Raw genomic sequence first — 15,065 nt, 5'->3', positions numbered from 1 at the left:
AAGTGTATCTAAATAAAGTTACAAGTCCAATACCGTTATTTCTAAGTTGCTACAAAAAACTCGTAGTCTGGTACATAAAAAGCTTTTAGATTTTGCTCAATATACTTGCAGGAACTCTATACCTATAGGAATTCATTTGTTAACTTAAGAATACGATGATAAGTTTTAAAATATTACACAACGTTTGGGGTCAGTAACAGATCCGCCATTGAATAGTAGTATCTTAATTCATTTATAAATTTTAGATGTATTAACATAATAATTTCGCTGTAAGCCTAAACAAATTAACTACAAGGTTATGCCGCGAGCTTCGCTACGCTTTCCCGTGGGAATTCAGATAATTGCTAACTTACAGATTAAATGCTAGTATAGGTAGGTACTTATTAAATAAAAAACCGTCTTAAATACTCTGAAAATATTTTCTTTAGGTTTATCTTAAATAGTTTCGATTTGGAAGACTACTAAGACGTGTAAAGCAATAACTTAGGTCTCTAGGCTTTAAAACAAGACCTCGGCTCGGAGTACTGGATCGATCGCGCCGGAGGTCGGTGCGGGGAGACCTTCTACTAAATTGGCGAATAACTTAAGGTTTCTCAAGGTGTTTTCGTTCTTTTTATGGCCATTTCTTTTGCCGCTATAATTTTTTACCTGAAGTAATAGGCTGCGCCGATGCCGTAAAGTGATCCTGTTCATACTTTGCTAGTTATATTTTTAATTGTTATCAAAATTTCTGCATCTCTGCAGACATCTGGAGGTGGCGGTGTCAGAAGTTAGGGACTCGACCTTTTTGGCCCCGACGGCGGCGCTGTGTAACTCGTGCAGTCCTCTAATTGCCACGATAAGAACAAAAATATGACTTATCCATGGTCCGTCGCACAAGTTACAAGTGGTACAGTTAAGTAGCAAAGAAGTACAGTCACTTACTTTTTCTTAGGTTTCCTTCGGGGCCGCCGGCGTTCTCCCTCGAGCTCGTCGTCGAGACCCCGCCGGCGGGGGCCGCTGGGGCCACGCTTTCGCTCCAGCTTGCGGACTTCCTGGATTCCCTCTACGTGGCACGGGACGCGCGGGGTGCACTCCTCCTCTATGGGCTTGGGGCTCTGCGGGGCGCCCATCCCTATGAGCCGCCACCGCAGGACCCACGAACTAAGATTGTCCCGAATCTTGGCTCTCGGTAACCTTTGATCCCACGACCCCCTGGCGCACGGGGAGCCGTCGCTGTCGCTCGACGAGGAGCTTGGTCGCACGGACCGGCGGCGTCTGTACTAGGGGACCGGTGACATTAGTGACCGCGCACGTCACGTTGGTGACCGCGGGCGTCATGTTAGTGATTAGCGACACATTAGTGACAACGGGTGAGGAATGAGTGGCCGCCGGCGGCCGGACACTGGGCGCGCTATCAGCGAAGGCGACGTGCTCTGCGTGCGTCGCAGGCAAGATGGTAGCATTAGTGCTTTGATGAAATTTCAATGGGTTGAATGGATGTTTAGGAAGAGGCTGCGGTGGCCGAATTGGTGGATCGCAAAAGAATGAAAGGTGATTGCAAAAAAATGATTTTACTGAACTGATCGCCCTTGAGAAAAAACCTGGGTTACTGGGCTCTGTTATAGACGTATTATGTGCCACCAGAGCTTTGGGGGCTAAAGGGGGATCAAAAACTACGACGAGTACACAGTAACACTTAGGGGTTTCCCCATAAAAACCACAATTAAAAAAAAGAATTGCTAAAAATATCAGTCTTACGTGCATCGGGAAAAGTTTATCACACTTTGCTTAGATGAACACACTAAACTATTTATCACATATATTGGCAGTGTTCGTTAAAGTTTTTAAATTATTTATTTATCACTATTCAGTCTTTCCAGTATATCACTAGTTCATACTTCACTAGTTCGTAAGAGCATTCAAGCAAAAAGCGGCATGATGCTTATATAAAATTGTTCATAATGGATGGAGATTTTGGCAGTGCGATGGACAGGCCCGCCTTTTCCATGATAGTGGCGGATCACAGGTCGTCATGGCGACGCTTGCGGGTGCAGTCAGCGCGTGTTGTGATGCCTAGCGGCGGCGGCGGCAGGCTCTGCAAAAGCGTGCGTCACAGTCACAAGCCTAGACAGCAATACAAAGACATTTCGACAAAAAATATAAAACTTCATGTCAAGTCAGTATATTTTTCTCGGAAAAAATATCGAAGTGACACGAATTTTGCTTCCATATTTTTTATCGAATAGCTAAAGTGTTAGCTGTCTAGGCAAAAGTTTTATTCTGAGACCTATCGTGCGCGCGAGAGTAGGTCGACAGGCTCGCTTCCCGGCTCGCGAGTAGCTCTGTCGGGGGCCGCGACGCGAGTGTCGCCGCCGAGCCTCCAGCCCCCTACCTCCGGCCGGCCCTACCACTGCTGCTGCCATCTACCTGCCTGCTCACTATTCGTGCTCTCTTGTCTTCACGCTCGCACACTAATATTTCCTGTATCAATCATTGGACGACTATATTTACGCAGCATCCCTTCTGAAGCACAGAGTTGCGCCGTGCACTCGCACTCACACTACGATGTAACGCATACACTCACGCGAGTTACACAGTGTATGAAGTAAACGGATAGTTTTTCATTTCGTGAAATATTATCAATGTGCAAATTGGGTTGCATGTGTGTGTGTGCAAGTGAAAGATAAACATAAATACTTGTGTATTTCGCTATCGGTAAGGGGGTGGAACTTACAGTTTTCACAGATACTAATAGGAGTCCGGTGTGTGGTGTACACAGACATCAGCGAACGCGGACACTAGTTGCGTCAACGGCTGCAGATGTCTAACATTGTCGCGTAATCTTCCAACTTCTCCATTTATGCTACACAACTTAATTGTATAGTTGAAAAGTTCCCAATCACTTTTCAATTAAAGACATACTGTGAAAGTGTTTGTTTAACTTTTGCATAACGTTAGTAACTTCCCGTCGGTTATTTGAAGATCGCTTTTATTCATATCTATCGGTAAGTTATTTACTACAACTAATTTAATCTTCCTTATAAAATTGTAGATTTATAAGTTAATCCGTGGTCGAAAAGAATAAGATAATTAGTTAATCGTTTACCGTGCTTAAGGTTATAATGGCTGTATGATTGTGGTAGATACCTACTTTGAGGTCCATGAACAACTTTGATCTTTACAGTCTACTGAATACAAGGAATACATGACACCAGTTTACAAGAGGCTTGCAGGCGTCATCTTGATACTCGAATTTTGACTTTCTGTCGAGTACAAAGAGTTGATTTATAGCTTGTTGAAGCCTCTTGTAAGCTGAAAATTATTTATTACATGAATTCGCGATTTCTTATGTCTATTTTATGGTTTTACCAGGGTAACCACAATACTTTTTGGATGAAATTTAATGAAATCCTTTATGCGCTAGATTTCCGGGGCATAACACCGTGGACCACATATAAAAATGCTATAGTTATCTAAACTTCTAAAATTCTTTATCCTAAATGACTAAATGAAAATCCACGGACAGCCCAAACTTGTTAGATGTTCGTTGATTACTTGTTATATAGGTGCTTACTACATTATGACCAATACCGGCGGAAAAAAAATTTGCTGCCTCTGCAAACTACGAAAAAGCGTTTGTCTCGGTCGATATTAGGGCCGTTCTAACTTTTCAACTTGTACCTACATACCCTCTATAGTATATGGGCTGAAATAGTAAATTTACTATTGACTAATTTTACACCTCTAGTTAGAAGTAAGTTAAATTTCTCCAACCATCGTTACGAGTATTTCACTCACACACACATCAAAGAAAGATGCAGTGATTGGCTGAATTGCTGTTGAGTAGAACTACGCAGAACTTAAGCATGCTTAGGTAGTCAAGTGAGAAGCGTTACAATAGTTTTTATCAATTTTATGGCGTTCGACTAACAATCCATAGGCGATTCTTCAGCTTGCTCCGCGAACTAGTTTGTTTTTATGTTGGCGAAACTGCTGCGTACCAATACTTTCAAATATACCTACATGTTCTGGCATTTGATTACATTGAAATTGTAGTCTTCAGATCACTATAACTTTGATAACAGTAGAATTAGTTAATTCGTTCGTTAGATACGTTTTTAGATGGTTATATTCTGTTGCGGTGTTAAAATATACTTCAATATTGGAGACTGCGTCTTTAAGCTAGTCTTTTCCGTTCAGGAGTTTGGTGCTATGGCCGCTGGGACTTATTCACTGATCGTGAGTGTATACTGTTATTATTAGGTATGTGATATGTGTCCTTGTTTACCATACCATTTATTTGTATGTGTAAGTACAACACAATTCTCTTTTGAATATACATATTTTTTTCTAACGCATCTTGCAAAGAGGTGTTTTGTTATTGAATTTAATTGAGATTTTAAGTTCAATCGAAATGTATTAAATTTTTCGGTCCGATTCTGATTGATTGACATACAATCGACGCACAGCCGACATTACTGAACGTATCCTCCTGAAACTTGCAGTTATTTTACTTTGTATGACATAGGCCCCCGCTAAGAAATGATTCCGAAATTCGACCCCTAAAGGGATAAAATAGGGGGAACAAAGTTTATATAGGATAGCGTCATTCCATTTTCCAATCAACTTAACATATAAATAATTTAATTTTTATCAGCATTAATGGATTTTGTGTTTTGAATTATGTTGGTGGTTTTTATACAATTACATATTTCAAAGTTTCGAGAAAAACTATTTCACATCACTTCGGTAAAATTTAAGCTGAAACATAATTATTTCATGCATTATTAAAACTTAAAGAATTACAAGCGCGCGTGCTTAGGTTGGGTATGTAGATTATGTTATTTGCCAAAATACCTACAAAAGTATACTATTTACATAATTTGCAGTAAGCTAAAATAGTAAACATAATTCTGGTATGCTAGGCAATTGAGTAACATTTAACGAAATATATGAGTCAGATAGTCAGTCAGTCATATATCGAGTCAGATGGAGAAATCTTCTGAAAGCCCTTTGTCCCTGCTGAGAGACGTCAGGATGGATGTATGTATGTATGTATTATGAGAACCTGATGAAAGTTATTTGTATTTAGTGAGTAGTTTCATCGTATGTCAATGTAGCGCTATAAAAATGTGTAAATTCATTTTAATATGCCAAGACAAACCATTCCGGTTTAATGGCGCTGTCAAACAAAAATGTAATGTATATATGCCTGATTTTATAAATAAAAAAAATAAAATAAAAAATAATAAAAAAAACGCATATGCTTTTGTCTGGCGCGGAATTTGTACTGAATCACCCGTGACAAGTAGGTACTTATAACATGCAAATAACGGAAACCCCAGACCTGCAATGTGTAATTTAATTCAGATTTGCACTCCCAGTAGGTATCACGTCGGTACATTTGTTTTGGCATGGCCTGCGGCATTGCCTGAATCCAATTTTGATCCACAGAACAGGGTTGCATGAGAGGTAGTCAGTTACAATGTAACCGCAGTGATCCATTTGGATTACGTTTCGACATGCTCCTGTCGCTTCAAAGTAATCCTTGTGAATTTTGAACCTGTGCTCTGGGAAATCAAATCGCCCTGATGATTTGGGGTTGGCAGGCCCAATCATCATCTCAATTCGGTATCTACAAATACTGCTTTGTGAATACTGGATAATCTGATTTCAGAAGTTGTTTTGTTTTACGAATACAAAATATTTTAATAGAAGAAATCTGTTTTTATAAAATACCACTCTGCGTTTATCACTTCTCGTCGTTATAATCATCTAATAATATTTTGATTAAAAAAAAGCATAAGATAGGTTTTTTTTTGCTGTTGCTGGCAGTAGAAAGACTGAACAAGGATTAAATGCGTTCATCTGAAATATAGAAGCGATGGTAGAAGAATAAGTCGTTAAGTACACACAATAGGGTGTACAGAGTTTGAATTAAAATAGCATAATTGGAGATCAATTACAAATATTATCGAACCTTAACTATCTTTGTAGACTAACTCGAATTTATGCATACACAATTTATTTACACATAACCCATAAATACAATAGTACAAAGAAATATTATACGTAGGCATAAAATTAGTTCAAAGAACCAGATAACGAAGGTGCGGCACATCCAGTGCTTGCGAAAGGGCGTTTGTCTGTATTAGCATACATTATGTAACTGGTACAGTAACATGGATCGTATTGCCTAAGACCGAAGGTCGAGGAGCCCTTGACCTTGACTCTATAATTATTGACCCGCTTATGGTGTGGCCATGAAATGAGCGGGTGCTAACGGATAATAGATTTTGAATGTGATAGCGAAATCGTTTTAAATCACGCATGTGGTGGTGTGTGTTACAGTCCGCCGTGATTTCAGGACTTTAATACCTTAATGAATAATAGTTATGTGAGTTTCCGTAAAAAATATATTTTATCACGTAAGTACTTTTGTTAGCAGTTATGGACTGTTTAGCAAAATAATTATAGGAATTAAGTTTGAGTATAGGAAATTCACTTAGAAACTGTTAAAAAAATATAAGGCCTGTCCTCTGTATGGTATATATTTAAATAAAATTATTTGATTTAATCATTGTACTTACTAACATTTCTTCAATATCGCGACGGGTACCTCGTAGTGTGAAAGATTGAAGAAGAAGTAAAGCATTTATTTAATATTTACAGGATCTTTTTGCTACCAAATACCTCCAAAAGTCTTCTGTGATAGTAAAAAGTCGCAATTGCAGCGTCTGCACTCATCGTGATCATCATCATCATCAGCCCGTAATAGTGAACTACTAAGAAGCGGAACTTTTTCGTTGCTCGTGAGTGCTATAGAAGAAAGAATGCTCTAGGTCTGTTCATATTAACAAAAACATGTTAAAAAGTTTGCTAACGAATAAATACTCTAAAAACTTATTGTTAGAATACCTTATTGTGGTTTGTAGGTATGTATTCTAGTACATTATTGACTTGTGCGAGTATTTGGGTAGGTCAGCTCTGTATGCTTGGTGTAAACCTTTACATAAGATAAGATCAAATACAGGTTCAACCGTCAAATACAGTATGACTTTGTTGCAATGTGTATATACATCATATATAGAGTCGGCTAAAATAGTCTTGAGTAAACGTTCCGTCCAAGAGTCAGAGGTTTTTTCATTTTCAGTCCATCTCCATGTTACTGAATTTATTTGGGTTTTGAAAGTCAAATAAAAAGTTGTTACCTTTAAACTTTGTATTTTGCTTTCAACACCAACTGAATTCAGCAAAATTGCACTGAACCTTTGGTTTAGATCAGTGTTATTCAACCTGTGGGTCGCGAAGCTTCTGTAGGTAGGTCGTCAGAAGTCGAAAAACTGGGTACTTTAGTTGGAGACCATAAATATTAATACTGTAACATACACATACATACATGGTAACAAAACAAAATTGTCAAGGGGTCGCGGAATAATTGTTTTTATACCAGGGGTGTCGCATCATGAAAAAAGGTTGACAAACACTGGTTTAGATTATATTCATAGCATTGGCGTACAGTGTTCAGAAATTTTAGGGCACGCATGACTGTTTTCACAGCGAGCACAGATGCAAAAATATCATCCTACTACAAAGGACCTGAATAGAAGGCTTACTGTAAGTCTCCATTGCAAACTAAAGTTCAAAAGTTGCAATCGTTGAGAACAGGGCAGCTGTTACAATACACAATGGTAAAATATTTATACAGGGTGTGCTGGGCATGCGTCCGAAAATTTGAACCTATTTCTATTGACCAAACTGAACTTCTTGACCAAAATACCCTTGGAAAATTAAAGATACGTTTCCTGAAGCAGTGGTTCTGTTTGACCAGTAACTAGGTATTTAGATTTTTTTTCGGGATAGTGAAATTTATATTACATCCTGTATGTTTTGTGGAAAAAAAGTAAATAAAAGTCTGTTAATGTCGTTTCATATTTTAAATTGTACTTTAAACACTTGTTTATAATAATAGTATTAGTAATAAAGTTTTCTGAGCTGAAATTGTTTTCTATATTGTAGGTATTTAATTAATTTATGATTTATAAAAATTATCATACAAAATATGAACATTATTGAACAAACATTCATACAAAGATTTGGACATACATACCAAAGTAAAACATTTATTTTATGCAATATTAAAAAAACTTTTGCATACTGCCCTTACAAAAATCAATAATAGTGGGTTTGGTGTGGTTGCAATAAGAAATATGAAATCTAGATTATATTTTTAATAGCTTTAAAAATTAAGATAGTTTTATTAAGTTGGAATACTTTGTGATGATGTTACACCTTCTAACAGAATGCTGTGGTACAACACAGCCAACAAGCAACAGTATTAAGTTGCGAAGTCATCATCACCGAATAATTACTATAAGGTTTTAAAAAAAAGTTTTCTGTTTAAATATACTATTTGTGACGAAACTTTTTAATTATATTTGAAATAGAGGCAAACGAAGCGAAGTTTTTAACTGAATTTAAGACCATCGTGCTTATTATTGGCAAATGTTCAAATTATAAGTTATTATAGAATAAACCACAGATAAATCCTAACTTATATTATAAATGCGAAAGTAACTGTGTCTGTCTGTCTGTCTATTACTCTTTCACGCCAAAACTACTGAACGAATTTGAATGAAATTTGGTATACATATGGTCTAGACCGTGAGAAAGAACATAGGCTACTTTTATCCCGGATTTCCCACGGTAAAACTTTTTAAGGCGAAGCGAAGCTCGCGGGAACAGCTAGTAGGATAATAAAATAATACGTGGTGCATTTGGGGACTTTGCTACGACTACACTCGTAGGCCTCGCTACGCCGCGCTGCGTAGCAATAATTTGGCGTAGGCATTCGTAGTATTTGTACTATTTAATTAGATACATATTTTTTTTCAGATTCGCATATCATTCATAAAGATAATATGTAGTAAAAAACAGTACAGACGAGAGTTATTTTATAAAATATCTCAAGATAATAAGTGATGAAGCGGCTCTGAGACGCATACTTTTTTATTGGTGTCCTTAGAAAATTATTTACTTTTAGAAAATTATTTACTTTTACCTACCCGAATTAAAAGTTTGACTTTCATAATTATTTATCTTTTCACTTTAAAATAGCGACCTAGATTTAGTTATATTTATTTACATGTGGTCGATGCCACATTGCAACAATTATAGTATACATTTCCAGGACCAATATAAGTAGGTTCGTATATTGAATTAAAGGAATCAAAATCAGTTGCATTGTAGATAATATCAGATCAAAATAGGTTATAAACGGTCTAAGTATATTGACCTATTGCTCTAACGTGAAAAATTAATAACGTCCATTTACCGTGTTTTCAGGCAGCAAATTCATGCATATTTGCGAGAAACTTAAAAATAGAACTTAAAATCGATTGCTCTGTCCTACTGACTTGGTTTTGTTGCATAATAAAATGCAAACAATATTATTTTATGGCCCTTCGTGTTTAGTCCTTGCGTGGTCACAACATGAGAGGGTGCGTTAGTGCTCATTTTATGCATTTTTGAGCTTCAATCTACTCTGTAAAAATCTAGAAAAAAGCGACACCTTGTAAACTTGAGTTCAATACACGAGTAGCTACAATTCTATTTTAAATTAATTGCTAATTTGCTGTTTCTTTTAAACCATAACTTTAAACTCTGAATAAGAAACTCCGTAATAATATCAAAAATGGAAAAATTCTATCAGCTACTTTGAAGCATTTGTCTATACTAGATACTCATATTCGAAGCGAGATTCAACAAGACATTCAATTAAGCTACTGCTCAAGGTTATAGGTGATCGCACGATTAAATTACAATAATTTGTTGCAAATTAGGTTTATGGCCGCGTTTCTTCGGGATACGCATTGTATAATAATTGTGATACGAAGAAACATTTAGGGCGACTTGCACAAACATACTAAATCTAGATTAAGTGTCAAATCTCGATTTAAGAAACGTCGATCCATATGAATTTATTGCTTAAATCGATATTTAACACTAAATCTAGATTTAATATGTTTGTGCAAGTCACCCTTAGAAAGTAATTAGTGTCAAATTCAATACAATTTGAATGCCACTTGTATGCAAAAATTGTTGTCAAAAAGTTCGCGATAGGAGGCGCCAGACCTTGGAGAAATTAATAAATGTCTCAATTTTTGGAAAATGCAAAAACGTCTGGAACAGAATTAAATGCAGTAAAGTTTTAATTTGGAATTCTTTAATAAGTTTAATAGATCGAGCTTTATTTTAAACGCAATGTAACATGCCTATGAACGCCTAAAAGTGAAGCCATTTCAAGTTCTTATAAAATGAGTAGATATATGAAGATTTACGTGGAAAAGGCAGGTTATAAAAATTTGAATTGGGCGCGAAACGTGGCATGGTAACGTTTTTACTGAAAAAATTTACTAAGAAACAAAAAACAATGATGACTAAATACTTTTTTCATTTTGTCTTCATATCTCTCTAACAAATTTTTTCACTGATGGGCATTACTTTTTATTAATATTACATTAGAGCAGCAGAGCCATCTGTAAAAGGGTGAAAGAACCAGCTGGGGCAATACCGGTAAATAATTGTGTTCACACAGCATATCCGTGCTAATTTGAGAACCTCTTCATAGATGGCGGTATAATACTGTTTCTTTTCAGCAAACTCAGCATATCCATGCTAGTTCGGGCACCCTTTCATAGATGGCGGTATAATATTTTTTATTATGCAGCAAACTCAGCATGTCCATTCTAGTTCGGGCACCCCTTCATAGATGGCGTTATAATAAAAAATATATACCTACATAACATTTATTTAACATTATTTCGATCAACGCCATCTATTACAGGGTGAAAGAACCAGCTGCGGTAACATGTTGGTGGAAATTACACAAAGTAAAGTTTTTCAACTCATACCGTCGTTGCTAGTTCAGTTGCCCCTTCATAGATGGCAGTTTACCAGTTTTTGGCATCTAGTACAGTGATTTATGGATTCCACCCTAGGCGAAAACAAGTGCGAATGATTTTTGCACTAGCTCTAGACGATCTTACTACCTAGTTTACTACTCACTGAATACCAAATAACTTTGTTTCTCTTGCCTTCTGATCTAATCCATCGCCATATTTCGCTATCATCTTCGTTTTTCGCCTAGGGCGGTTTTTGCTGAATCGTATAGGAGCTGAGAGTTGTGCACTCTACAGAAGTGAGCTTTTTCACAATAGTGAGACACAATAAAACATGTTTTAAAAATTAGGGAGTGAGCCATCCTATCGTAAACTTGTTTTGACACTGATTACTTCGTTGTTTATGGACCCCAACAGCTTCATTAGTAGCTATACAATTTTGTATCGTGTCGAAGTCACAAACCGAATGTGCATTCATTCAAACATTGACGGTTTATTATCATAGAACAACGCGGATTCGGGTGTTTTGTTATTATGATTACACGTACCAAATAAAGTGTAAGTACAGCTATAATGAAGCTGACCGCATATAAGAAAGGTATTTTTAATTAAAGCTATTACTTATACACTAATTTAGGACCAATGTTATGGGTGGTACTTTGAAATTCATTGGTTCTGAATCTGAAATAGAATATAGCGCTAACCATATATCTGTTTGACGTTTGTTACAAGTTCATGGTAAGAATGTCCGGAGTTCGTTTGTAGTAACTAATAACTTCCTCAGCATGCATTCCAGAGATATGCAACCGACTCAGTGTAAAGTTCAAAGGAAATTGACAAAGTGGAAGCATTGTTCCTAATACAGACGAAACAATTATGCAGGAGCTATGAAGGAATGTGTTTCAATCAGAGCAAGAATTATTAATTAATAGGTATAATTATTTAAAGCATACTCCTTTTGATTAAAGCGATATGGAAAATTCTTATAAATAAACATGGTCATGATAGTTTTATTGGAAACAGATAATCATTATAGCAGATTGATTTTGCATCATCAGTTTTTATTTACTTAAAGCTTTAAAGAAGATCCATATATTTATACAGGATGATTTGAAAGTCGATGTATTCCTTCAAATGGGTTATAGACGAAGGCATTTCCAGTCGATTGAACCCCATAATGCATTATCCGAAAGTCAACCATTTCTTAGTTATTTAAGTTTTAAGTTTTTTTTTAATTTTGCCAAAATTTATGTTTAAAAGCCAAATATTTAAAAAACTAACCATTTTATTAATACTTTTTTGATTGTTTTGCATCAGTGACATCCTAGTCAACTAATTATAATCATTAAATTAGCACCCTGTATTTTTGTTTGCTTTAAATACATATTAATAATTTAGCTTGATGCATATACCTTCATAGCCGTATAAATAACCCAATTTTTAAATGACTTTTTAAAAATGGCAGTATTAAAAAATCTTCCTCATAGCTTTTAGCAATAAAATTATCCCGTCTAAATACAAGCTGGGTATAGGCATTTTTTAAATGAATTCTCGCCAATTTACTGCAGTTGTAATAAATGTTTTTTTATTTATTACAAACTGTCAGCAAATAATGCAGGTCCTAATTCTAAAAAAAAGTTTTTCTATTCCTAATATTCTGTATATTAGAATTTTTTTACTGCGTTCTGATGTAAAATGAAATCAGTATTATCATAAAAGATACAGGTTCCTACATAAGTTCAAAGTCTTTTCTGACAATATTCCATCAAAGCAAGCGTTTAAATGTTTTGTACAAGTCAACCAATTTTATTGTATATACTGGTATTATAAACGATTTAACATTATAATATAGTACACAACCTGTATAATGCACAAAAGTCAGTATAATTTGCATGAAAACTGTTTGCAAAATTAACAGACAGCTTATCGGCCTGTTGTTTCGTTTTAAACAACATATAAATACTATTTTATCGGTTCTGAGTATAATTATTATACGCTCACAACTGCAATGAACAACAAGTCATGTCGGAAATTCGAGTGTATCTATGGTTATAATACAGGGTGTTGCAAAAATGGTATACTAAGCCGAAAGGGGGTGACTCAAGGGGTCACCCTCTTTCGGGAACAACTTTTGTTCTACGAGTTTCGGAAATTGACCTCCTGAGTCACTCTTTTTCGGCTTAGTATACCCTTTTTGCCACAGCTTGTATAAGGCATCCCGTAAAGAGTGGACCAACGGATACCGAAATGAATGAATGAATACGAATATATATACAGTAGTTTAATCTAAAATTTGCATTTAGCAGTTTAGTTCCATAGGCACATGTATGTCTGGGACTGGCATTTTTTTTGCTAATATTGATAGTGAAATTAATAAAATTATTTAATAATTTACCTGCATAATCCAAAGCGCATGTTATTCTATCAAAGCATCATTATGTAAGCAACTTTGAAATTGCGTTACATAAACATATATATTCTATAATCCTAACTAATATTATAAATGCGAAAGTAACTGTGTCTGTCTGTCTGTCTGTCTGTTACTCTTTCACGCCAAAACTACTGAACGGATTTGAATGAAATTTGGTATACATACTGTCTAGACCCTGGGAAAGAACATAGGCTAATTTTTATCCCGGAATTCCCACGAGAAAACTTTTTAAGGCGAAGCGAAGCGCGCGGGAACAGCTAGTTATAAGTAAACAGCAAACGCAAAAAACATAAACTGCATTTTTGCGCAGCAGTACCAAATTTTAACACATCTTATCCATAAAGCAAGGTTAGTCAGAACAGATCTATATCTATACTTAATTTAGTCCTTATCTAACCCCTCCTGTCTCGATGTTACTCGGCTAATTAAACCGCCATCGGACATGTCCCGTGACCTACCGATTTGAAACTAGACCAGCTCTTGTTATCAAGGACCTAAGGTCCAAATTTTCAGCGAAACCGAAGCCCCGATAATTATTCACTAGTCACCTACCTACTGTACTCGTACCTACAGTGTCAAAATACCGTCAAGGTCCAACACTGAATGCAATTAATTTCTCCCCTACCTTTGATGTAAAAGGCAGGTGTTGCAGCGAAAGCCTTTGTGGAAGGATCAAACGGGCTGGATATTAAACCCACTTTTACCGGTTCTTTATTTTGCTATGAACTGCAGCATACGAGTACTTAAATGGGGATTTGGACTATAATGACGGCTCGTTATGTCATAGACTTTTGCATAATTAATAATTATATTGGTTGGAGGCCACACCAAGGATTAAGCATATCTGCCATTTATTTATTTAAGTAATATTACCTACCTATGCCCAGCTCTAATTCCAGTAAATTTATAGGAGCGTGAACTTAAGTATTGCTCAAAACATTACAACTAATGTCATTGCTGCTGTTATACTTTAGTTGTGCTTAACTTTACGTTCTTAGTTGTAACTGAAAGACTGACTCAGAATTAGTTTTATATTGTTTTTATATCGACGTACAAAGACTGCACTAATATCATTTCTTACTTAGTACCTACACGGTTTCGTGGATTACAGGGGGATAAGAAATCACAGTGGGTGATATTTCGTGAACTCGGTCACCAAAACAGGGTTAAAAACTTAACGACCCTAAGGCAGGCAGCGGCAACTGTGGTTCTAACAATACACAGAAGCACAAGCACTTTTCACCTGTTCGACATTTTGACTTCCGACTCACACGCTGTATAGTGAGAGTGTGAATTTTTTCACGTTGAACCATACTACGATGCGTTGAACACTTTTGATCGAGGATTTTTTTAAGTACGTACGGTCAGGTGCAGAGAAACCTGACCCCCCTCTTATAGCACTGCTTCTGAGCGGGGTCAGGTTTCTCTGCCTCTTACTGTACTTCTCTACGGAGAAGGTTTTGATATTTTGAGACCCGAATGGTCAAAGAGAACAAGTATTTAAGAAGACTCTGGGCTTGTTGTATCATGTCATGTTCGTTTTGACTCTATCATATATACCATTAAATGATCGTCTACTGAACACTCGCACTAAATAGTGTGTGAATCAAGCTTTAAAGGCTCTATAAGAGCTTAAATCTTAATTGCAAGCGGTCTGCAGTGCTATATTTCTTTTTAAATAAATTACCTACGCCTTTTTGAACTTTCTACATTTAATGCATAACTACATAATTAATTTAGTACATACTTTT

At 36.2% G+C, this 15,065-nt stretch overlaps 1 protein-coding gene across 3 annotated transcripts in view; it reads right to left on the bottom strand.

Annotated features, from left to right (window-relative positions):
* Nucleotides 1–15,065, bottom strand: part of LOC119694813 (potassium voltage-gated channel protein Shaker) — a 191,064-nt gene that overhangs the window by 165,730 nt on the left and 10,269 nt on the right. The window contains exons 1-2 of one of the 3 annotated variants that reach the window (XM_048632841.1): nt 2,270–2,342; nt 925–1,257 (exon numbers count right to left, since the gene is read on the bottom strand). The exons of the other annotated variants lie outside the window; for them this stretch is intronic. Of the exons in view, the coding sequence (XP_048488798.1) occupies nt 925–1,112 (188 nt within the window). The 5' untranslated portion in view covers nt 1,113–1,257; nt 2,270–2,342. Of the gene's footprint in view, nt 1–924; nt 1,258–2,269; nt 2,343–15,065 lie in introns of those variants that run through there. 3 annotated transcript variants of the gene reach the window in all.

The sequence above is a fragment of the Plutella xylostella genome, chromosome Z, assembly GCF_932276165.1.
Source record: "Plutella xylostella chromosome Z, ilPluXylo3.1, whole genome shotgun sequence".
Taxonomy (NCBI): Eukaryota; Metazoa; Arthropoda; class Insecta; order Lepidoptera; family Plutellidae; genus Plutella; species Plutella xylostella.
Note: the sequence above shows the minus strand (reverse complement) of the source record. Positions and strands in the feature narration are given on the sequence as shown.